At 39.9% G+C, this 26,439-nt stretch overlaps 3 protein-coding genes across 3 annotated transcripts in view; 1 reads left to right on the forward strand and 2 right to left on the reverse strand.

Moving 5' to 3' along the window:
* Positions 1-23,772, reverse strand: part of LOC139470755 (solute carrier family 35 member E2A-like) — a 31,039-nt gene extending 7,267 nt beyond the window's left edge. The window contains exons 1-6 of the mRNA XM_071253039.1: positions 23,683-23,772; positions 21,367-21,711; positions 16,716-16,851; positions 9,422-9,670; positions 3,216-3,269; positions 1,445-1,648 (exon numbers count right to left, since the gene is read on the reverse strand). Of these exons, the coding sequence (XP_071109140.1) occupies positions 1,445-1,648; positions 3,216-3,269; positions 9,422-9,670; positions 16,716-16,851; positions 21,367-21,616 (893 nt within the window). The 5' untranslated portion in view covers positions 21,617-21,711; positions 23,683-23,772. The remainder of the gene's footprint in view (positions 1-1,444; positions 1,649-3,215; positions 3,270-9,421; positions 9,671-16,715; positions 16,852-21,366; positions 21,712-23,682) is intronic.
* On the reverse strand, positions 5,381-6,705 carry LOC139470960 (uncharacterized). Its single transcript, XM_071253283.1, has one exon. The coding sequence runs from the start codon at positions 6,659-6,661 to the stop codon at positions 5,381-5,383; it is 1,281 nt and encodes a 426-aa protein (XP_071109384.1). The 5' UTR covers positions 6,662-6,705.
* A 2,267-nt stretch (positions 23,773-26,039) lies between the features above and the next one.
* The window catches only part of LOC139470802 (ubiquitin conjugation factor E4 B-like), a 55,260-nt gene continuing 54,860 nt past the window's right edge, over positions 26,040-26,439 (forward strand). Inside the window, exon 1 of the mRNA XM_071253090.1 lies at positions 26,040-26,230. Within this exon, the coding sequence (XP_071109191.1) occupies positions 26,207-26,230 (24 nt within the window). The 5' untranslated portion in view covers positions 26,040-26,206. The remainder of the gene's footprint in view (positions 26,231-26,439) is intronic.

Here is a 26,439-nt window from a genome sequence, read left to right on the forward strand (position 1 = left end):
AATCTGAACAACGGGGAATTTCGTGGAATTCAGGTCACTTATGGGGACCCACGATCTATCGGTGCGTTTGTGAAAACCCGTTGTGGGTTCATCGAGGAATTCTGTAACTCTCTGAGAAAAAGATTTCTGGATGACTCGCTTGATATCGTTACTTGTCTGGACAAAGTGCTCAACCCAAGTCGATTTCCCCAAACGCAAGAGGAACTGACAGCTCACGGAACGGAATCCCTCCAGAAATTACTGGACAAATTGGTCCAGCTGAAAATGAAGTCATCAATCACATCTGGGCGCAGCAAGACTTCACACCTTTCAAGATGGCGGTCAACAACATAGGAGCCGACTCGTTCGAACAAAGTTGCAAGACAGTGATTTCTGAACTTTCAGATATTTATCCCGACTTTTCCACTCTGTGCTCGATAGCACTTGCTATCACAGTTAGGAGCGTTGATGCTGAATGTGGATTCAGTTTGCAAAACAGGATACATTCTGCCAGTCGCAATCTTCTTTCCCAACAACCGATAAACAACCTGATGCTGTTGAATCTACACGAAGACGTCAATAATACTGTCAAACAAGCTACGAAGATCTTTCGTAGAAAGAAACGCAAACTTTGATATACAAGTCAGTATGTTTTGTGTTGTATTTTATTGAATTTATTAATGACTGACAATTGCCGGCTCATCTGTCCGGCAGATAAAAATATGACCGGAAACACTGTTAACGTTGAAATGACGGGCAACATCTTGGACAGACTCTCCAGCTTCTAAACGTCCGATAGCCTGGTTTCTCCGAATTTGAGTTAGGCATGGCATTGTTGACCAAGGAGTGGTAGGTCCAAGAATCGGCCACAGTTTTATACCCACTACAGTTCGTAACAGTTCGTGCATTTTCGATTTCGCGAGAAATGGGTGCATGATACCCACATATATATTGAAATGGTGCGTTTTGGCGATTCGTTTTTTATGTTGCGTTTTACTCGGGGCTTCCAAAATGCAACCAAAAATATTGATAACACCATCAGGCTTCACTATATGCTAAACCTCGTATCAAGTTATGGTTCAGTGTTTGTTACCTATTTGCTTAAAACCACTTGCGTTTCTTTTCCGTGTGAGTATATATAACTTACAGATCAGATCAGTTTGGATCATCACACCCCACTCATTCCAGGTTGGAACTGGTCTTCAGCAACCCATGCTTGTCACAAGAGGCGACTAACAGGATTGGGTGGTCAGACTTGTTGGCTTAGTTGAAGCATGTCATTGTATCACAGTTGCGTAGATGAAAATAACGTTATCAATTACTGGATTGTCTACTCTGGACTCAATTATTTACAGATTGTCGTCAGACAGCTTGAACGTAACTGAGTGCGGCTTTAAACAACAAACAAGCAGCCTGGATCATCCCAGTGATCAGTAGGCATGGCAAACCCGGCCCCGGTACTTACCTGTGAGTAACAGGTGAAATGTATCCCATGAGGACGTATGCTGTGATGCTTTGAAAATGGAAGAATATGCCATTGAGAACAAGTGTAGATAGTAATGTGTAGTCCAGGGACTGCCGCACCGCGGGGAGGTCCATCATTACAAAGCACGCTGGGATCTGAACCACCACAGATGCTATGCTTGTGTAGAACTGAAGCTCAGCAGGCCTGCAAATAGGAACAGCCTCAATTAAATACATGGGATATCAAGTATGACAGGATATTAATGTCCTATACAGGGTTAAAACTAAACTCAAACGCTTTACTAGCCCAGGAAAAGGATAAAATGTCCTTGTAATGTTTAAAAAAAGGGGAAATTGGGAAATTTGTTAGCCCACAGCAATTTGTACTAGCCCCAGGCTAGTGTGCCAGTGTTCAGTTCTAACCCTGCCAATAACATCAAGTCATACTACAAGATTTTATCTTCAGCAATAGAAACTAACATTTTTAGTCCACTGGTCATTCTAATGATATATAGCAAAAGCCTTAAAAATTGCAAATTACTACTACAGTGATCCCTCGCTATTGTGCTCTTCAATAAAGCGCTACCTCGGTTACTACGCGCGGTATCGCATGGCTCCCAACATTTTTGTACACTTTTAATACTAAGAGTTTTACACAGACATGATTGTATTGTTGTTCGTTGTCTATTTGCACATAACGCTTCTCATTGCATAATCAACCGTTTATTGCTGAATGCAGTTCTAATAATCTGTTTGAAAACATCCGCGGCAAGTCCCGGAAATACGATTGTTCTACTAGTTAACTTTTCACACTATACATCCTTTGATCTTAGAAGCGCATGCATGCAATAAAAGTTTATTTTCTTAGTTAGTGGGCAATCCAATTTGAGGCGACACTGTCAACTCACATGTAGTTGCTGTCACAACACGGCGGTCATTCCTTTTGATTCGGATCAAGTAACCGTATCAAACCAATTAATCTGGCTTGAATGTGTATCTTATATTTATATGAATGTGTATGAATGCGCATAGTGTAGTGCTGGTCAAAACTCTCGTTTTCCGTATTTCAAGCAACATGACCAATCGATGCCACTGAAACACTCTGTACTTGTGTAATGAATTGTGATTGGCTCTTCACTCATAGCGTCTGTTACTACCATTATCGATCGATATTTTCATGTAAGTAGACTACATTCACATTGAATGTGACAGTTAAGGCTTGAAAATAATAACAAACGGCGAAAACATAATGGATATATATTTTTACACTATGAACGGTAAACAACTTGTATCATTGCAATGTGCGAAACAAGGCGAAGATTGTGAGATTGGCCGAGCGCGCTCTCCGGCCTCGGCCTCGGTTAAACGGCTCATCGTCTATAATGCCCACCAATTATTTGGACCCCATTGGTAGCGAGGGACCACTGTAGTCCTTAAAGGATACCTTAACTGTTGGGCACCTTGGTAGGGTCTATAGAACTAGTTCCATCATTAATCTCCAAATGCATTTTGAAGGTGGCATACAAAATGTCACAAACGATATTGTCAACATGGATTTTTCTTTTTAAAAAGACACATACGACAAACATTTTATCTGCTTCTATGTTCTTGGTCAACCCTCACACTTCACACAGAAGGTACATTAGCTGTGGAGATAAACATTAATGAGCTTCTACTTTTCCATATTGAAAGAGTCAAATCTCACACAATTAATGTTTCCACTTTGTCAGATTACATGATTAGCCTGAACAACATTCCAACATCATACTTACGTATATTTATATTTTTCACCACTTATTAGAAGCTTTGAATATACATTCTGTAAACTGAAACAGAAAGATGAACAATTTAATAACAATCACACAGAGAGATGAACAGCTTAGCAACACTCAGAACAATGAACAATCATACAGAAAGAACACTGAAACAAAAAGACAGAAAGATAAAGAATGTAACATACAGAAAGAAGAACAATGTAACAATCAGGCAGAAAGATGAAGAATGTAACAATTGGGCAGAAGGATGGAAATGTAACAATCAGACAGAAAGATGAAGAATGTAACAAACAGAAAGAAGAACAATGTAACAATCCGACAAACAAGAACAATGTAACAATCAGACAAACAAGAACAATGTAACAATCAGACAGAAAGATGAACATAAGAATCAGACAGAAAGAAGAACAATGTAACAATCAGACAGAAACAAGAACAATGTAACAATCAGACAAACAAGAACAGTGTGACAATCAGACAGAAAGATGAACGGAAGAATCAGACAGAAAGATGAACGTAAGAATCAGACAGAAAGAAGCACAATGTAACAATCCAGCAGAAAGAAGCACAATGTAACAATCAGACAGAAGGAAGAACAATGTAACAATCAGGCAGAAAGATGGAAATGTAACAATCCAGCAGAAAGAAGCACAATGTAACAATCAGACAGAAGGAAGAACAATGTAACAATCAGACAGAAAGATGAATGTAAGAATCAGACAGAAAGAAGCACAATGTAACAATCAGACAAAAAAGAACAGTGTAACAATCAGACAAACAAGAACAGTGTAACAATCAGACAGAAAGATGAACGTAAGAATCAGATTGAAAGAAGCACAATGTAACAATCCAGCATAAAGAAGCACAATGTAACAATCAGACAGAAACAAGAACAATGTAACAATCCAGCAGAAAGAAGCACAATTTAACAATAAGACAGAAAGAAGGATAATGTAACAATCCAGCAGAAAGAAGCACAATGTAACAATCAGACAGAATGAAGCACAATGTAACAATCCAGCAGAAAGAAGCACAATGTAACCATCAGACAGAAAGAAGCACAATGTAACAATCCAAATGAATAAATGCAGTACAACTTTGAAACAGAGAGTCCCATGCTACTAGCTACATTAATAACAAAGTTTCAAGCACTACAGGTTAAACAACAACATTTCCATTTGGGGAAAACACATGCCCAGAGAAGTAAACAGTAAACTATGATAAGCCATAATAAATGCACTCTGGTTTCATGTCATTGACCTTCAATCATAGCCATAAACTCCCTTGTGACCATGCTTATAAAGTTTCATCAAAATTCCAATTATAAAGATGCTTTCTAGTACATCAACTTCCACATCATCCAATCATGTGAGAGCATTTCTTGTTGCAAATATGAAGTCTCCATACCATGCTAACAATAATTCACTATTTACAAGCCATTTCATGAGTGAATGACCTTCAAAGCAAAATTTTGACCATGTTTCATTATTTGACCTTGACCCAAAGTTGATGTGATAATGATCCTGCCTTTGAGATCCCGTAAACTATTAAAATGATGTTAAATTTGATTAATACTCAATTCATTTTGTACTCAAACTTTGTTGAAGCTCAAATCAAACTGAGTGACCTTGACCTTCCATCTCATCCATTTACATGTGAGAAGATTATTTGTTGCACTGAGGTGGAGTTAAAAGAATGACAGGACCATATCACAGTGTCAGTACTTTCTGAATGAAACTGATTACAAGTCATATCATGATGAGTGAATGCCGTTCCAGGTGACCCTGTATATGGCATATGACACGTATTGTTAATTACTGAGATTCTATTGTATGCGATTTCATGAAAACCATGTTTCATAGATCATTGAAAGTGAAACAATTGAGATCTCACCACAAAGATCATACATAAAAACATGATAAAGTTTCAAATTTCATTCATTAATACTCAATTTATCGTGTACAGAATCTTTTTTTCACTTCATACTGAGTGACCATGACCTTCAATGCCATCAGGTATGGAATCTCAAACTTCGGTTATAAGCATGCAGCTCAGTGTGTTTATTCATGTATGGGAGGCCATAGGCCCATGTACATTTCAGTTATATATAGTAATATACAATTGAGACAATTTACATTGCAAACAATCTTAAGGGTAGAATATTACGACTTGGTACGTAATAATAGGGCTTCCTTCACATACTTAGCTACATTTCTGAGTATACAGTCATTTTTGCTATTTAAGAGATTACTAAAAGTCTTAATACATGGATTGCTATAGAATCTTACAGGGATAAACTTTTGTCTTAATGTTGCGTAAAACGGGCAGACAAACACAAAATGGACTTCGTCCTCAATACAACCATTGTTACATAGCCGACAAAAGCTTTGTGAAGAATCAATATCCTCTCTTCTGCCCAGATTACTCCGTATAGGCAATTCACTTAATCGCAACAGGCACATCATACGTCTATGGTCTCTATTTCTGAAAGCTGTAACATAATATTCCATATCCAATAATATCTTGACGTGTGAATAATACCTTAATTTACGAGACTCATAAATTTTCATCTGTATACTCTGTTTGTTGCAATCCAACAAACGTTGTCTAAACAGCTGCAAGAAACACTTAACATCACCAATATTCTGTTCGTACCACACATTACCAAATCCATATATGTCGAGTAAATATTTAACATGAGTTGCCCAAGTAATTCTACCACATTCATCCAGCTTCTTCATTAACAAATAACACTGTCGGGGATATCTTTCATCATTCATTCTAATCAGTTTACACCAGTATTTAACACACTTCATATGATAATCCACATGCAAACCATTTCTTCCACTTTCAGCTAATATTGCCGTACTTGATACATATTTACCAACTCCTAAAACAAATTTACAAAACTTAGTATGAAAAGTTTCGACAATTTGACTACCTTTGCAGCCCCAGATCTCAGCACCATAAAGAAGAATGGGCTTTATCTTAATATCAAACAATTTAAATAAAATATTAACTGGCATATTTACAAAGTGAAATTGCAATTGTTTAATGGCAAACAAAGCCTTATTGGCTTTTATCTTGAGAGTATCAATGCATTTAGTCCAAGACAATCTATTTGAAAACAGAACACCCAGATAACTATAGTAAGTACTAACATTTATACGTTTATCATTCAAAAACCATCGTTCATCATACCTTAAAGTACCACCTCTTCTGAAAACCAAAATTTCGGTTTTAGACATGTTAATTTCAAGTCCCCACTTTTTACAAAAATTGGATAAAATATCAATTTTTCTTTGCAGACCTATTACTGTGTCATCAAAAATACATAAATCATCTGCATATAGTAAAAGTAATATGTCCATAAAATCCTCTCCAATAAAAATCCCTCGCATATCACTACTTTCTATCATTGACTGTAATTCATGGATAAACATCGTGAACAGAAAAGGACTCAACACGCAGCCCTGTCTTACACCACTCAGTGATTCGAAATAATCTAAAAGAGAGTTATTTGATGTCCTGACAGCACACTGAATCTTAGAGTATAGATCCTTCAAAACCACCAATAAACGACCATGTATTCCATTTTTCATTAATGAATACCACAGGAGATTTCGGTTAATCGAATCGAATGCTTTACGGAAATCAACAAACAAACAATAAAATCTACCCCGACGTTTAGAGAGATATTTTTGTGCTAAACATTGTAATGTAAATATATTATCAATTGTACTGTATCCGCTTCGGAATCCTGCCTGAGATTCAGGGATTGTATCATAAACGTCGGCAAAGGTCTTGAGTCTATTATTTAATACTGTTGTCATCAACTTTCCAAATACATCCATCAGCGTTATTCCTCTATAATTATTGACATCATTTATATTATCTTTCTTATGCAGGGGAACTACTATACCCTTTGCCCACTCGTAAGGGAATACACCACTTTGCATAATCCTATTAAAAACTATAGTTAAGTATGATATGATTGAAGTACTACAACATTTCACCATTTCCGGTAGAATTCCATCCGGTCCAGCCGATTTACCCAGTTTCAAGTTATGTATAGCTGATGATACTTCTTCTTCAGTTATATCAGCATTAAGGAGATTATTCATAACATCATCATTACAGTAATTGCACTCATTATTATCATGATTGTTCATAAAAGTTTCTGCCTCATCTAGAATGTCCTCATCCACAAGCATATCAGTTAAATTAAACACATGCTGGAAATATTCGGTCCACTGTATATTGGTAATGCCTGGGTTCCCTGTCACAGAAGGTGAAGAAATAATATTGTTGATGCGTCTCCAGAAGGATTTACCACTTTTACTATTATTAACCAGATCATTTATACAATGTTCATCATGCTTCAATCTCTTCTGTCTACACATTTCTCTATATTTATTCTTAATTACAACATATTCCTTCAAAAGTTCCTTACTTCCTGAGATTCTGAATAGATCAAGTTTATTAAACTTTTGTCTTTTTAATTTCATACACTCATCATCGTACCAATTCTTACTATCCTTAGTCCGGCAAACATTACTATACTTCTTTTTTAAAAGACCACAAGACTCAGCATGCAGCTGAGAAAAACAACTGCTGTAGCACAGATCAAATTCAAGCAAACACATTATTTGCAGCTCTTACACATTAATTATTCTATGACTGGAAGGAGAAGAACACATGACAATGACTGAAATTAAACCACAAAACTGAGGTTAGAAAGTACAGTGTCCAGCCTGTCAGCAGCTGGAAGGGGAAGGCAATGCCAGGTGTGCTCAATACAGTTCATCATGTTAAATAATACACTTCATCATGTTTAATAATACGCTTCATCATGTTAAATTAGCACAAAATCCAACACATCTGGAGAAAAGAGTAATTCCATCCTGGCATTCTGTCACTGTTATGCTGCCCTCCCAACACTCACAGGTAATAAATCAATACACTGGCAACCACAGCTGTCAACTTTCACTCAGCTGTCAACAATTTAATAATGAACAAGAGGAAGGATTTACATCATTAGCTTTGACATGAATAGGGATGTCTGCTGATTAGACAATACCACAGCAAGGCATCCAGCAAATACTTTGGTTTTGTCAGTGAGTGAGTATGGTATTACACCACTCTTCAATAATCCAGCAATATCAGGGCACGGAACACCAGAAATCAAACAATATTCGAAGGAATTATGGGCATCACACATGGGAGTCGAACCCGGCTCTTGACAAAGAAATGCTGAAACCACTAGGCTACCTATACACCCCTAACTTCAGGTGAAGATAATGTTTGAAGGTGGACTGAGTCAGGTGATCCATATTCAACATGTCCAAGAACGTCCGAGACGTGATAATGCGCAGTCAAAACCTACATCCTATTGCTTCCCGTAAACAAACAGGGAAACAAACTATGTCAATGAACATAGAGCAGATAGCATGATGACTTAAAATTTCAGTTGTACTTCCTGTCACACTAGGTATTTAATCATGCAAACAGATTAGTATTATCGTATTGTGAAATTGTCCTGAAAACAAAAGCCGGAATTAGCAATCAGTTGTACACACACTTTGATCCCATGATTGCCAGGTTGTTCAGTGTAGACATACTGAAAATAAACCTCAAATGAATTTAAATGTAATGATCAGAAGAAATTCAATGTGGAACTATAATTGTATAAAGAATAAAAATATAGTTACAACCAGTCCTCCTTTCGACTTGCTGAATATTGAAATGGTGGACACATTTTAAAGGAAGGTTAATAATAAATTCTACCATGAATTGGGAATTTACTCAATGGTGATTGGTCACGCTGTGCATTTGGTTCCAAATTCAATTTAGCGCGGTTAAATCTACAGGTAACCTAGCTCTACATTGAAAACATAGTAGGTTTATCTCCTATTAGATGTAGATCCCAACCTCACATCAAACTATTGTCCCCAGGTTCAAACAGGTGAAGAAAACAGTGTGTCCTGCCTTCTTTTCTTTACTTGCTGACATACAAAGGGAACACAGAATCTCTCCACCTCACAAGTTTTCAACATTTGGCCTTATCTAGGTAATATATTTTTTGTATCAAACAAGAAGTTTTGTTGTGTCATATTTATAACTTCTTATGTAACAGATTATGTAAATTTGGTCCGGTATAGACATAGATCTGGATTAGTGAAGAGTTCACTGCTGGTACTTACCACTCGGTTAAGTTGGTGGCCAGAGCTGCCACGAAGCCCTGTATATTAAAACTGAGTTCATAGGCTGAACACAAGGCCAGCCCAAACATGATGGGGATGAGTGACAGGAAGGTATAAAGGCCAGTGTACTCTCCGATGAGGACGCGTGATATAATCACTGTGAACAAGGGTGCAGAACTCTTCACAGTCTCTGTGAAGGACACGGCCACAAACTTGAGGGCTACCAGTCCCAGAACAACAGTGGAAAATCTGAAATAAATCACATAAAATAAATGTTTGTTCGTCTGTTTGTTTTAAAACTGCACTCAGCAATATTCCAGCTATATGACGTCAGTCTGTAAATAATGGTCTGTACTAGACAATCCAGTGATTGACATCATGAGGATTGATCTACACAACTGGGACACTATGACATGCATCCACTAAGTCAGCAGGCCTGACCACCCAATCCCATTAGTCGCCTCTTACGACAAGCAAAGTCGCTTCTTGCGGCAAGCATGGGGTGCTGAAGACCTATTCTACCCCGAGTCTTCACGGGTCACAGCAAGCATGGGTTTCTGAAGACCTATTCTACCCCGGGTCTTCACGGGTCACAGCAAGCATGGGTTGCTGAAGACCTATTCTAACCCGGGTCTTCACAGGTCACAGCAAGCATGGGTTGCTGAAGACCTATTCTAACCCGGGTCTTCACGGGTCCATGGAATAAATGAGCCACCTGTGGTGTATTAAAGTGTTGCTCCTCATTTTGTTTGTTCCCTTACTTATTAAATTTGTCTTTCAATAATACCAGTATTGCAGCATGTGAGTTTGTGTAGAAGGAAAGTTTCTCTCGTGAAGTCTAACAAATGATATATTTGGGATAACACTTTGAGTAAAGTACAGTTGTCTGGTGGCTGAGCGGGTTAGATCGTTGACTTTGTGTGCTGGCGATTAGGTGCCTCAGTGTAGGTTTGAATCCTAGACGGGACTGAACCCAAAAAAGTACAAGAATCTGTACTTTACTCAGAAAGTGTTATCCCAAATACACACATTTGACCACTTTCTTAAAGGCATTGTGCGTTCACAGTGAAGTCTAGTCATATCAGTGGAGTAATAATGACCTCAACAACATCTCATTTTACCAGGAATGCACACATTTAAGCCCATCCATTTTTCAACTTGTGGGCTTTAAAATGCGATTTTGTTGTTTTGTAGCCCATGGACTTAAAACAAAGACAAATATTTGAGTGATCCACCCCTAACAGATGTTACGAATGTGACAGACTGAGCATTGTGCGAGGTTTTCATATTCAGAAGACACTTTGGTCTCCTCTGTTGTCCTTCATGATGTATGTTTTGGTGGCACATTTACATTTTGTACAACTTTCTTCAGTCTAGTAAGCTCAGACGTAGTAGTAAAGAGGATAGAAAATGATGCTGAGCGCCAAGTCCAGGTTCATACCCTCAAGGGGCTCCAGTACAGACTGGTGGTCGCAAAAATATGTGACACATCGTATCATGATTCAGTTAAAAAAATAATGCAAAGAATTACTTGAGAATGTGCAAGGAGTTTTAATGAACTGAATCCATAAATAGTCTTAAAATTATCTGGCAGGTGGAGAAAATTTCATGCAGCCCGACAGAAACGTTACCAGCCACTGGCAGATGGGCAGGCAGTTATTTCAGACACAGCGTAACATCCCAAGTAAATACACATTTCCACCAATACAAATGTTGAATTTTCTCAAAATAAATCATACACATCATCCTACTTAATCAAAGCGTAATCTGAACAGGTTAAATGTACATTTCTTATACATGATTGAAAGCACAGGCAAAGTAAAGTCAGGCATCCTGTCCTCTCCACATGCTCAAAGGGACAATACACAATCAGCCTATTCACCCAATTATAGACCTAGTTGCTAAATTCAATCCACAATCTCTAATTTTCTTTTTCATTTATACCACCACCATGTCTGTTTTCAAAACCACATAGTTGTATAGGACATCTTGGTGATCAGAGAGATTCAGCTAACCTTATCTCCTGATATCAACAGTGACCTTGTTGTTTGAAATGAGAAACATGACAGGTGTTGAACAGCTAATTCATTATAGCTGATGTAAATCGTAAATAGGATATAATGAAGGCCATTATCTTGGTTTGTGATCTCTGGTGAGCTCAAGTGCTCACAATACCCCTTTTTATATTTTTGTGACAAGTTTAACGAAGAAGTCTTAATAATATTATTGATGTTTGGAGTTAATAATTGTGTTAACATTTCCTCACAAATGATAGTAATCATGGTAATGATTTTTATATAGCAAGAATATAGACACTGTCATATGTGGCTGTCGGACTGTCATAACTCCTTCTTCATCTTGTCTAAACAGCAACCTGACTTGACACAGTTGACACAGTGACAGACACAGTCAAGGGGTACAGTGTTGAGTGTCCAGTGACAGACACAGTCAAGGGGTACAGTGTTGAGTGCCCAGTGACAGACACAGTCAAGGGGTACAGTGTTGAGTGTCCAGTGACAGACACAGTCAAGGGGTACAGTGTAGAGTGCCCAGTGACAGACACAGTCAAGGGGTACAGTGTTGAGTGCCCAGTGACAGACATAGTCAAGGGGTACAGTGTAGAGTGCCCAGTGACAGACACAGTCAAGGGGTACAGTGTTGAGTGCCCAGTGACAGACACAGTCAAGGGGTACAGTGTAGAGTGCCCAGTAGCAGACACAGTCAAGGGGTACAGAGTTGAGTGTCCAGTGTCAGACACAGTCAAGGGGTACAGTGTTGAGTGTCCAGTGACAGACACAGTCAAGGGGTACAGTGTTGAGTGCCCAGTGACAGACACAGTCAAGGGGTACAGTGTTGAATGCCCAATGACAGACATGGTCAAGGGGTACAGTGTTGAGTGCCCAGTGACAGACACAGTCAAGGGGTACAGTGTTGAGTGTCCAGTGACAGACACAGTCAAGGGGTACAGTGTTGAGTGCCCAGTGACAGACACAGTCAAGGGGTACAGTGTTGAATGCCCAATGACAGACATGGTCAAGGGGTACAGTGTAGAGTGCCCAGTGACAGACACAGTCAAGGGGTACAGTGTAGAGTGCCCAGTAGCAGACACAGTCAAGGGGTACAGAGTTGAGTGTCCAGTGTCAGACACAGTCAAGGGGTACAGTGTTGAGTGTCCAGTGACAGACACAGTCAAGGGGTACAGTGTTGAGTGCCCAGTGACAGACACAGTCAAGGGGTACAGTGTAGAGTGCCCAGTAGCAGACACAGTCAAGGGGTACAGAGTTGAGTGTCCAGTGTCAGACACAGTCAAGGGGTACAGTGTTGAGTGTCCAGTGACAGACACAGTCAAGGGGTACAGTGTTGAGTGCCCAGTGACAGACACAGTCAAGGGGTACAGTGTTGAGTGCCCAGTGACAGACACAGTCAAGGGGTACAGAGTTGAGTGCCCATTGACAGACACAGTCAAGGGGTACAGTGTTGAGTGCCCAGTGACAGACACAGTCAAGGGGTACAGTGTTGAATGCCCAATGACAGACATGGTCAAGGGGTATGGTGTTGAGTGCCCAATGACAGACATGGTCAAGGGGTACAGTGTTGAGTGCCCAATGACAGACACAGTCAAGGGGTACAGAGTTGAGTGCCCATTGACAGACACAGTCAAGGGGTACAGTGTTGAGTGTCCAGTGACAGACACAGTCAAGGGGTACAGAGTTGAGTGCCCATTGACAGACATGGTCAAGGGGTACAGTGTTGAGTGTCCAGTGACAGACACAGTCAAGGGGTACAGAGTTGAGTGCCCATTGACAGACACAGTCAAGGGGTACAGTGTTGAGTGCCCAGTGACAGACACAGTCAAGGGGTACAGTGTTGAATGCCCAATGACAGACATGGTCAAGGGGTACAGTGTTGAGTGCCCAATGACAGACATGGTCAAGGGGTACAGTGTTGAGTGCCCAATGACAGACACAGTCAAGGGGTACAGTGTTGAGTGCCCAATGACAGACATGGTCAAGGGGTACAGTGTTGAGTGCCCAGTGACAGACACAGTCAAGGGGTACGGTGTTGAGTGCCCATTGACAGACACAGTCAAGGGGTACAGTGTTGAGTGCCCAGTGACAGACACAGTCAAGGGGTACGGTGTTGAGTGCCCATTGACAGACACAGTCAAGGGGTACAGTGTTGAGTGTCCAGTGACAGACACAGTGACAGACACAGTCAAGGGGTACAGTGTTGAGCGTCCAGTGACAGACACAGTGACAGACACAGTCAAGGGGTACAGTGTTGAGTGCCCAGTAACAGACACAGTCAAGGGGTACGGTGTAGAGTGCCCATTGACAGACACAGTCAAGGGGTACAGTGTTGAGTGCCCAGTAACAGACACAGTCAAGGGGTACGGTGTAGAGTGCCCAGTAGCAGACACAGTCAAGGGGTACAGTGTTGAGTGCCCAGTAACAGACACAGTCAAGGGGTACTATGTAGAGTGCCCAGTAACAGACACAGTCAAGGGGTACGGTGTAGAGTGCCCAGTAGCAGACACAGTCAAGGGGTACGGTGTAGAGTGCCCAGTAGCAGACACAGTCAAGGGGTACAGAGTTGAGTGTCCAGTGTCAGACACAGTCAAGGGGTACAGTGTTGAGTGCCCAGTAACAGACACAGTCAAGGGGTACTATGTAGAGTGCCCAATGACAGACACAGTCAAGGGGTACAGTGTTGAGTGTCCAGTGACAGACACAGTGACAGACACAGTCAAGGGGTATGGTGTTGAGTGCCCAGTGACAGACACAGTCAAGGGGTACAGTGTTGAGTGTCCAGTGACAGACACAGTGACAGACACAGTCAAGGGGTATGGTGTAGAGTGCCCAGTGACAGACACAGTCAAGGGGTACAGTGTTGAGTGTCCAGTGACAGACACAGTGACAGACACAGTCAAGGGGTATGGTGTTGAGTGCCCAGTGACAGACATAATGACAGACACAGTCAAGGGGTACAGTGTTGAGTGCCCAGTAACAGACACAGTGACAGACACAGTCAAGGGGTACAGTGTTGAGTGTCCAGTGACAGACACAGTGACAGACACAGTCAAGGGGTACAGTGTTGAGTGTCCAGTGACAGACACAGTGACAGACACAGTCAAGGGGTATGGTGTTGAGTGCCCAGTGACAGACATAATGACAGACACAGTCAAGGGGTACAGTGTTGAGTGCCCAGTGACAGACACAGTGACAGACACAGTCAAGGGGTACAGTGTTGAGTGTCCAGTGACAGACACAGTGACAGACACAGTCAAGGGGTATGGTGTTGAGTGCCCAGTGACAGACATAATGACAGACACAGTCAAGGGGTACAGTGTTGAGTGCCCAGTGACAGACACAGTGACAGACACAGTCAAGGGGTATGGTGTTGAGTGCCCAGTGACAGACATAATGACAGACACAGTCAAGGGGTACAGTGTTGAGTGCCCAGTAACAGACACAGTGACAGACACAGTCAAGGGGTACAGTGTTGAGTGTCCAATGACAGACACAGTGACAGACACAGTCAAGGGGTACAGTGTTGAGTGTCCAATGACAGACACAGTGACAGACACAGTCAAGGGGTACAGTGTTGAGTGTCCAGTGACAGACACAGTGACAGACACAGTCAAGGGGTATGGTGTTGAGTGCCCAGTGACAGACATAATGACAGACATAGTCAAGGGGTACAGTGTTGAGTGTCCAGTGACAGACACAGTGACGTCCACAGTCAAGGGGTACTATGTAGAGTGCCCAGTAACAGACACAGTGACAGACACAGTCAAGGGGTATGGTGTTGAGTGCCCAGTGACAGACATAATGACGTCCACAGTCAAGGGGTACAGTGTTGAGTGCCCAGTAACAGACACAGTGACAGACACAGTCAAGGGGTACAGTGTTGAGTGTCCAATGACAGACACAGTGACAGACACAGTCAAGGGGTACAGTGTTGAGTGTCCAATGACAGACACAGTGACAGACACAGTCAAGGGGTACAGTGTTGAGTGTCCAGTGACAGACACAGTGACAGACACAGTCAAGGGGTATGGTGTTGAGTGCCCAGTGACAGACATAATGACAGACATAGTCAAGGGGTACAGTGTTGAGTGCCCAATGACAGACACAGTGACGTCCACAGTCAAGGGGTACTATGTAGAGTGCCCAGTGACAGACAGTGACAGACACAGTCAAGGGGTACTATGTAGAGTGCCCAGTGACAGACACAGTCAAGGGGTACTATGTAGAGTGCCCAGTGACAGACACAGTCAAGGGGTATGGTGTAGAGTGCCCAGTGACAAACACAGTCAAGGGGTACTATGTAGAGTGCCCAGTGACAGACACAGTCAAGGGGTACTATGTAGAGTGCCCAGTGACAAACACAGTCAAGGGGTACTATGTAGAGTGCCCAGTGACAAACACAGTCAAGGGGTACTATGTAGAGTGCCCAGTGACAGACACAGTCAAGGGGTACTATGTAGAGTGCCCAGTGACAGACACAGTCAAGGGGTACTATGTAGAGTGCCCAGTGACAGACACAGTCAAGGGGTACTATGTAGAGTGCCCAGTGACAGACACAGTCAAGGGGTACTATGTAGAGTGCCCAGTGACAGACACAGTCAAGGGGTACTATGTAGAGTGCCCAGTGACAAACACAGTCAAGGGGTACTATGTAGAGTGCCCAGTGACAGACACAGTCACTCGCCTGCAAACTCCTCAGCGGCCAGATGGAGTAACAGCTTCAAGTCGACACACACGTTCGCCAGCCAATGCCGTGCCTTCCCACGCTTGCCCCCCTCCCCTCCAACCCATGCCTAACCTTTTCCATATTATTGTATATTCTTTTATCCCCCACTCCCTCCCAGCCAACCCCCACCCCCCTTAGCTTTATTAGTTTAAGGTCTGTAAAGTTTTTAATTTTTTGGGGTTGCACTTCTTTATTTATTCATTACGCTTTTTTAACTCCAATAGTATAAGTCCTTCCCCATGTGCGAGATACGCATTAGTCAGAAAGCGCACGTTAAATCTCCCAGATTGATTGATTGATTGACACAGTCAAGGGGTACAATGTGGAGTGCCCAGTGACAGACAGTCAAGGCAATGGTGCTGAGTGGGTGCTGCTCTATGTAATTGGGAACATGTGATATGCCGTTGTGAACCATTAATGTCATGACTACAGTATTTGGCTGCACTTGTAAATAACTCTTAACATAAGGACTTTGACTATTTTGTTATTCCGACAAAAGAAAAAAGGATGTATTGGTTCTCCTTCTCCCGCCTCTTACCTCATGGTTCCCACCAGGATCATGTTCCTCCAGAAGTTGGGTGGCTTGCCCTCCCTCTGCACGGGCTTGTACATGCCTAGGGGCAGATACATCTGTATGAACCCCAGCACCGTTGTCATCACCATCTGCATGGCGCCTGAAACATTGGAAGAGGGAGGGTCAATGTTGTTCTTTGCCACATATATCAATGTACCAGCTATATCATGGCAGTGTTCTAGTTTACCGATAATTACCATCTTTTTACCAGACAAATTAGGTTTAGATCGGTAATTAATGTGAGTGCCAGTCCCTGTGGAACGACAAAAAAAAGTACCTTACAAATCTTTGTTGTTGAACAAAACATTGGCGATATTCATATACATATATTTTTCGAATGAAGTCAGCTTGTCTGTTACCATCAGGATATCCCCTTGTCTATTTTTAGTTAAAGGAAATAACATTTCACTTTGCTTCAAGGTTGAATATATACTTGTAGCAACTTAAGTCTCGATTTATTCAAAATGAAAATAGAAAATGACTTTGTGTGAATAACATGTAGATCTAACGTAGTTACTTCAGAGATGACATCATTGTACTGAACATGATGTTAAAAGAATTAAAAGCAGGTAATTTTCCATATGTTTTTGTAATTATTAAAAGTTATTAGGGGGACCCAGGTAATCTTTAGAGTCACAATTGTCCAGGAGCATACATTTCTATATACTATATTTCTATATATAACAAAGCCAACTGATGACTGTAAATGCTGTGTAAATTTGGTGTACATATAGATGTATGCCAAGTTATCTAAACTATGTATGTTCATCAAAACATGCATACTTTTGACACCAGAGCAGAAAAAAACATGGATAAACAGAAGAACATCTCCCTGACCTACCCCTGCCTCCAGCTCTTTACAGAGATAGCTTGAACCCAGTGCTCTATATGTGGCGTGCTAGGTCTAAGGTTAGTGCTGTAGAATAGTTGTGAGCTACCTGTTCACTGCACTCTTGCATATCATGTATATATAGCAAGCTGCCATCATGAAAATTATTCCCAGCGACAGAAACTAACATTTTTTGTCCACCAGTCATCATAATGAAAACATATAGCAAAATCCGGCCTACCTTTAGAATACAGTACCACAAACTTTTCAAACACGTCACAATACTCTATGACGTAATTAGTCAGGGTGAAAAGATACACCGATATTCCGATGCATCGCGATACTTGACCAACGATAAGATACACGATACACGTGGTTCTCTTTATCGATACGCCACAATACGGAGTGCACATCTTAGTACAGTGTTCCCTGGCTATTGCACCCTTCAATATAGCGCTAACTCTGTTATAGAGTGTGGTAACAACGATGTTTTTCCCAATCACAAAAAAGCAACATTATCAGCGCGAGCAGGGAACACCTGAAATACCAGTCAAAAAATCTGACTTTAAGTACACAATTCAATCCTATTATTATACTATCTGGACTCATGTTTGTAATTTTCTTTTATTAATTTTATAAATTTTATTTAAAATTTTATTCAATATTGTTAACATTAATTTCGGCGAAATTGTATGTGAAGTGATCAGTAGTTCGCACAACTCACCGTTATTTACAGCAACCACGGTCAGATTGCAGGTTGCAACAAACTTTTGTTGCCAGTGAATGGATACATATATTATAAATGCCATACTTTGACCCTTCAAAAAACATATTTGTGGCTACTTGACAATTGTATGTCAACATGACGTTTTCGCAATCGAAATACATGTAGTGCGGGAATTCTCTACGGTGACTGGTCAAATTGTACCATACATAAAAATAGTCTGCAATAGCAATCACCTGTACCAAACTGCTACGCTTATGCTTCTTATAATTTTAAATATATATAAAGTTGCATATAAAGTAACACAATGTTGAAATATATTTTTCCTGATAAAACAATGATTTCAGATACAATTTCTTCTGAAATTCTTTGAAGTTGTATCACTGGGTACTTTTTAACTGAATCACCGGTAGATCACCGGAGAAAACGTGTGTACAGCTGGTTGCTATTTCCGGCTTAGTTTACGAGACAATACACACAATAATTTTAATCTTTGCCTATAAAACAATGCCTTGGAGAGAAGGAAATAGAATGTTAATGGTAAATCATCGTGTCTGGTGATGTTTTATATCAAATTTCATATTTTTATTGACCAGGTTTGTAATACCTGTTTATTCATCTGAATTTGCTGAAGGGATACTATGTGTTTTTTTAAAAGCGCATAACACTCGATAAATATGTTTCTTACACTATGAATCATAAACAACTGTTATTCTAATCCTTTTTCAAACCCTGAAGCGTACATCATAAATCATGTTAGGTAGGCAGAGCATGTTCTATTGTGTTGGTCATCTACCACCTACGACTCCACCTCCTCAAGTGAGGGTATCACTGCCCCCTGACAATGTTGACATTCTAATTTTTCTGAAAAAGAACCTGAAGTTGAACTATTCACACTGCGAAGAGCATTGATTATTTTCTGGTGTTTGAACTTTGAAGTTTCCTGCTTTTTTTAAATTTGAAATGTTTTGACGGAGGATGAGAGAAAGTTCCACTTTGAAGCTAGACAAGTAGTCTTGTTATTATATAATAATTTTCACTGTTCCAAAAGCATGAAAGGTCCAATCCTGACATGCTTGAAGCCTTGAAATTTAATATATGCCAGAGTACTGGAGTACTCTTTTTTTATCGTTGCGTATTGAAATACATATCGTATCTTGACCAGAATACCAAGATACGTATCGTATCGTGACCTTCCTGCATCGTTGCAGCCCTAGTAATTTGTATCCACTCAAAACGGCGAAACAATGCCCTGTGACGTCAGGGGTCATCGAGTGTGCATAAGCTCCTCCCAGTGATCTATCATCTCTACACGCAATGTCAATGAAGACGCCCAACGATATTGAGAGTTTTGAATATTTGTTTACTAAATATAGCCTGCGGCGGCACATTTTATAGCAAGTACTTATTCATGAAAGAACTTTTATTCTCAAAATATTTTTAAAAAAATAATTTGGATTTCAAGCGGCTAAAATGATCATAAATTGGAAGTACCGTATTCGACGTAATAAGCGCCCCGCTCTAATAAGCGCCCACGGCGATATTTGCTAATATATTGGCTAGTGAACAATCCAAATTAGCACCCCTTCCGATTGATCAATGTAAACAAGACTTATGCATTCGCGTATAATACGCACTCCTGGGTTATATGCACCATTAATTATGGGCAATTAAATTCTTGCAAAATATACCTGCCGTACATAAACATTTTAGGCTGTCAGCATAAACCACGAAATATATCTTTCAACTGTTTTTTCCACCAAAATAATATTTTAATATGAGGCCCCTATTTCTAATTTTGAGAGCGCCCTGGGCGCTTATTACGTCGAATACGGTAATATACATATATTATTTTTTCGATTCATTAATGTTCATTATAATGCACAGGAATGCAGTTTATAGGTATATCATATCATATCAAATGACATAAGATGGGGAAACTGGACCAGTTCTCTTCAAAGTCAAGCTTGGTTACCATGGCAACCATAAGTGAATACCTCAGTAACTTTTGCCATTGATTCCCAATGTATGCAGATAATTTCAGGAAACATGATTGCCCATGACAGTATTTTCACTTTGGTGACACCAACTATTGTGCTGCAAAGGCTCAATCATTGTCAAAATTCACAATATTGCAAAACAAGGTTTTAAGCTGCATGGTCATTCTTCAAACTTTTTCAGATTTGTAAAACACAAATAACCAATGTCTTGAGTGTAAACAGGACATCTACACAGTTCAGTGGCTGAGATTAGCAATGGCATGGTAACATCATGGTAACCAATGTCTTCACAATGGACTGCAATGCACTGTTATGCAATTTCATAGAAGCTATATTTCATTGTGGCGCAATATTCTTGGAGATATTTTGCAGATCCTGTAATATAAAGCAAAGGGCCTTCTTACCATACCTTGCCTTTAGACCTCTCTTAGAACTTTAACAACTTCTCAGTCACATGAAAGGGCTTGTAGACAGGTTGAATAAAGTTAAGAAATATTGTAGGACATTATACATACCCATCACACTATGCAATGCTATTGAAACAGTTGACCTATTTTGCAATAGTATTGCAAGTGTTCTAAAATTGCAGCATAGTCCCTCTATTAATCATTATTCCACAGGCCAGACTCTTGCTGTTGTTGGTGGAATTGAAGCATTTTATAGATTTGAGATGACACCTTCCTTCAGCCCTCCTTGCCTGACAGGTGCTGACACACATCATTGTCAAAGTAATTGAAAATATAGTACCTGATAATTATCATTGATTTAATACCATTGTACATGTTGTATTCTTAATTCAATAGATTTTGAATAAATATCTAATTTATCTTCAGACACGTTTTTTTTGTTGACAGATTTTTGGGAGAAAGTAATGGCCAGTAGCTAGCTAAAAACTACAAAGGACGTACTTTTATAAAACATTTGAATGTTTCCAGAGCTACTTTAACAAACTGTCTAAATTCTGAATTCATGTACGCTGTGCAAATGAAATCTTCACAACACTAAGTTTTACATGTTTAACTACAATACTCTCTACACCAAAGAACATGCACTCCAACTCACCTAGCAATGTTGGGTCGCCCTTGAGTGTGGCCAGGATGTATTTGTTCAAGAACAAAGTACAGAAGCTGAAGAAGTACCACAGCACAAGGAACAGAAAGGCTCGGATGTTCAGCAGACCCTGTTTCTCCAAATCATCACTTGTACTAATCTTCCGAGTTCGGAGCGATAACTTTTTCATGTTTGCTTCTTCTTGCTTCAAGTGATCCTCATGTATTCTGACAGATGGACCATTACCATCTGATGAGCTCATGATCCTATTGAGAAGAGTCAACTTCTCACAACAGAGTTCTCATCGGCTCATCGTTTATCGCGACAGTTACTTTGATGATGCTATTAAGAACACATCTGAAAAAAATAGATATGAATATAGATATCATATATATATGTACTTTCTAAAAATTATTTTCAGTGAAACATAGAAAATAAATCTTACTGACATCACTGAAAAGTAGGTCACAATCTCAATAAAATCGGATCTTAGTTCCTGCTACCACTAAATGCAGATCTGAGGGACATCCAATACAGGTCAAATCAGAACGACCTTTCACGATCTTTGACCGCCCAATGAAATGACTAACAAGAATAACATTAGCCAATCAGAAAACAGCTTTCACACGGTTTACAGGACAAAGTTTCAAACTGGTGACTTTCATTACAGACAATTCTGAAATGTCTAATAGATGGCCAAGATTGCATGGCAGTACTTTCCATGGGCCATGGAAAGTCTCTTCCGTTTCAAATGTTTATCCCATTTAAAGAGAGACAGGCCATGATTTTCTTTTCACTGTCATTCGGAATACCCAGTTTTAACCATTTTGAGTTGGCATGATTAGAAAAGACATTCCTACTGTCACTTTCTCAATCTGGTGAGCAAAGCTCTCATGTGACCCCTAGTGGGATTTCCTCAGATCTTTGTTTAGCCTTAGCTAGGAGCTCTAATGGTGACCCCTAGTTGGATGTCCTCAGATCTTTGTTTAGCCTTAGCGAGGAGCTCTAATGGTGACCCCTAGTTGGATGTCCTCAGATCTTTCTTTAGCCTTAGCAAGAAGCTCTGATGGTGACCCCTAGTGGGATGTCCTCAGATCTTTGTTTAGCCTCAGCGAGAAGCTCTGATGTGACCCCTAGTGGGATGTCCTCAGATCTTTGTTTAGCCTTAGCAAGAAGCAAGATTCGATTTCATGAGTAAGGTGGTGGCATACTGGAGACCTATTCTCAGTCTGAATCATCAAAGTTTATATAGTAGAAAACTGTCAAGCATGGGGATAAACATAGATTAGGGGATAACAGACCAATCAAAGTATTTTATTTCAGTTGGGAAACATTCAAGTTTTAGTGCAGTTGTTTTTTCCTCCCTTTTACCCTGTTTACCATCTCTCATTGATAAAATCATCAATTTGAACCAACATTTTCTTGAGAAAACATCTACCCTAAATAAAAAAAACCAAGCTCTTACAAATGGGTGTGTAACATAACCATTTATTGCTGACAATTTCCAAATCTCAGAAATGAGTGCAATTTGATATATAACAGTGGGTAAGACTTCCACCCATATCCCCCTCCTCCAAAATCTAAAAACGTATATCATTACCGCTCAATTTCTTTAATTATATATATTTTGGAGGGAGATATGGGCTGAAGTCTTACCTAACAGATTTCATCATCGTTGGGTATTATGCTTTGACTGACATATCATATTTCTTATGTGGTTATCCCCCACCTGCAAACCTTACAAACTTGCATCCTGGTTCCCCTGTCTACATTACATGATGGATAATGTGTTCTTCATTCCGTTATTTTTCTGCTTCAAAAAATAAATTTACATTTCAAAACAGCTCTTGTTAAATATTAATGTCTGTGACACCAGTTGCACCTGAACTACATCACAGGTAATATAGATATAGATACAATTTGGTGGAAGTTTCAAACCTTGATGTGATAGTGCACAGCATCTGTGAATGGTGTAGCACTTGCAGTAGATGTAGGCCTAGTGGATATAAATATGCTGTCACCGATTCATGTCAACAATATTTCTCTCGGTCAGAAATAACAAACAATGACGCAAATTAGTGTTTGCGTAATACAACATCATCCACACCAAAACACTGAAGAAAAGACATCATTGTATCAACACAATCAGTGAACCACTTGCTTTAGAGCACAGCGGCCGAACTGTCAACACACCATCTCAGCTACTTGACAACGTGGCTGTGGAGGCCGGTTGCTCCGACTGTTTACATTCAGTTGCAAAAACATAACCACAGCGTGAATGAACAAACAAAAATGTGAAAGAAGTATCAGATGTCCCTTTGGATGTACCTTTGTCTGGAATTCGGTTATTCAAACTCCTGCCACGTATTTTGACATGACTTCGTTCGAACCATGGCATCTGTCGGAACGAGTTTCCTCTTACGACTGAATATTGAAATACAGATAGTGTTACAACTAATATTCATTCAGTTAGTCTATGCAGGTTCTCGGACGATGCAAAACAAAAATAACCTAACAATAAATTTTTAAAATCACATGTTAAATACAAACGTAGGACGCGGTGTATGTAAAACAATTAGTTAAAGAATCAGATGATATATGTGGTTACGCACACATTGAAATAATGATGCATAAATCATTTAATCATGCATAGTTACAGAAATCAACATGGCGATATTGTTCAAAAGCAAACATTCACATACATTAATAGAAACAATTGTTATTGACTATAACAAAATCTATGATTGAATTACAGACATGTCATGACATAGATTCTTTCAATCGAAATGTAAACAAAACCCGACACTCGCCGTCTATAATCAATATTTATTCCTGATTCTGATGGGACAACTGAAGCGTATTGAGTAGTTAGATGTAGCGATGAAACATTTCACAGTCATACCTGTCAAGATGTTTAACAGTGACAAGGATACGGTGTTATGGACGACTTACAGCGTCAAGATGTTTAACAGTGACAATTTAAGGAAGGTGTTATACAGTCAACTAACAGCGTCAAGATAATAATACATATTTGTGTTTATGCAAAATAAATGTTAGACCAACCTCCTCACATTCCATACATTTTGAAGTCACCAATGTGTATATGCGATTCTCGCTTATTCCGTCGTGCACTGAGATACGTGCTCGAGAGGATATTGCGGTATGCACCCCGGGTAACGTCCGAGTAATGTCTCTCAAGTCGACGACATCACCCGAGGCAGCTGCATCACGTGATCATCGGGTACGTTGGGGGACATTGACGACTCAACCTTATCTACATTATTGAGATGAGTCCTTTTTCCAAATCACCCGCCAGCCATTGGAAGTAGATTTATCATGAGATCAATTTGGAGATTAAGACGATGATAAATCAGACATTAAACATTTATTTATTTATTGGTTGATAATGCCATTTATGACAATAGTGAGTGAGTATGGTTTTACACTGTTTTTAACAATATCACGGCGGAGACACAATAAATGGGCTTCACACATTGTACACATGTGGGGAATCGAACTCCAGCCTACAGCGTGACGAGCAAACGCTTTAACCACGAGGCTACCCGACCGCCTCCATTTAGCATCAGTGGTAGAAGTAGTGGTGTTGAGTTACTTCTGTTTCACGCAGTTTGGGACAGGATTTCACAATTATACCGTCATTGGGATTCGAACCAACTATCTTGGGATCATGACACACCTCAGGGGCGCTTCTCTCCACAGCGAATAGCCATAACATAAAATGTCTGTGTCTGGTGGAAGCAAACCCCAGGATCTGATGTTAAAGAGATAGCAGTAGTTACGCACGAGTGTGCTGGGACTGACGTGCAGCTGTTTATGTGTCTGGTAAATCAACAGTGGTCACGAAACATAAAATATAAATCACACTACCAAAATAGTCATGGATTTTAAGTGTTTTAATTATTGATACATCAAAATACAGGCATGCTGTTATGATTTGGAATAAAATAACAATATGCGTAGATTCTATCCACGTGTTATGGGTTTTCAGACGCTAAAGCAACATTCGTACTTTTCTCTCTAATCATACAACAACTGTAAAACATCTCATTCACTTATAAAAGATGGCCGTCCGAAAACTAATGACGTCAAAAAATCTGTGATCCGACGATACGCCTTTTAGACTGAACGATTCGGTCATGGATATAAGCTCAATATTTTATAAATATTGCTCGATGTCAAGGGATTAGTAACGACACATTCAGTGACACGTGATACAAGTCCAAACAGTGAGCGATACAATAATGTCCTTTGCGAGCTTAGTTAATTTTCATTGATGCATTAAAATGCCTCCTCATCTAGCCCGCGTCGCCTGTATGTAGCCTTACATCATATACCCTAAGGCGTTGGCGATACGCTGATAAACGAATAGGTTATCTGTAATCTCTAAGGAGTGCAAACATTGCTTCTAACCATCCCATAAAATGAAGTGAAAAACTGCAATTTTCAAACTAAAATTACGAACACTTTTATGGTTTAGTTGTAAAGTTTATTATAGCATCAATTAAAAAGTCCCTGAAAGCAGCCGATTTACATGTCGTTTACATGTGAGGCCGCCACATGGCGCCTGTTAAGCTTAAATAAATGAAACTAGTTCTTAAGGAAATAGTTGTATTTACAGGGAGACAACTCCAAAACCGGAACTGACAATTCAGTCATGGGAGGCTACTGTGTAATCCGGAATTGACGTCACAGAAAATTAGAAAATCCTGGTCGTGAATTGTTTCTAGCGTCATCTTTGTATATTTTTTCAAACTTGTTCTCTACCCTTTCTTTTAAGTTTCGTTCACAAGAGGCAACATTCTAACACATCGTTAGGCATCACTCAGAAGCGATGAGTGAATTAACTCCCGACGAGGTGATTTGAAATAACAACACTCTTGCTTCTGCTGTTTTGACTTTTTGCGTGTCATTGTTTGTTGGTTACAAATCAGCTGGATTTTTTCGAATTACACGTTGCTTCATACCTTTTTTGGTCCTTCTGCTCATTTCGATTGCTTTGAGCCCGAATTAACACATTACAAGACATATTTGAGTATATTTGGTCATTATTCAAGCTACTTCCCT

This window comes from Haliotis cracherodii, unplaced genomic scaffold (assembly GCF_022045235.1).
Source record: "Haliotis cracherodii isolate W230 unplaced genomic scaffold, xgHalCrac1.p SCAF_21, whole genome shotgun sequence".
Taxonomy (NCBI): domain Eukaryota; kingdom Metazoa; phylum Mollusca; class Gastropoda; order Lepetellida; family Haliotidae; genus Haliotis; species Haliotis cracherodii.

Coding starts and splice junctions, on each gene's coding strand:
- LOC139470960 (XM_071253283.1), bottom strand. CDS start 6,661: ATGTTTATCCATGAATTACAGTCAATGATAGAAAGTAGTGATATGCGA.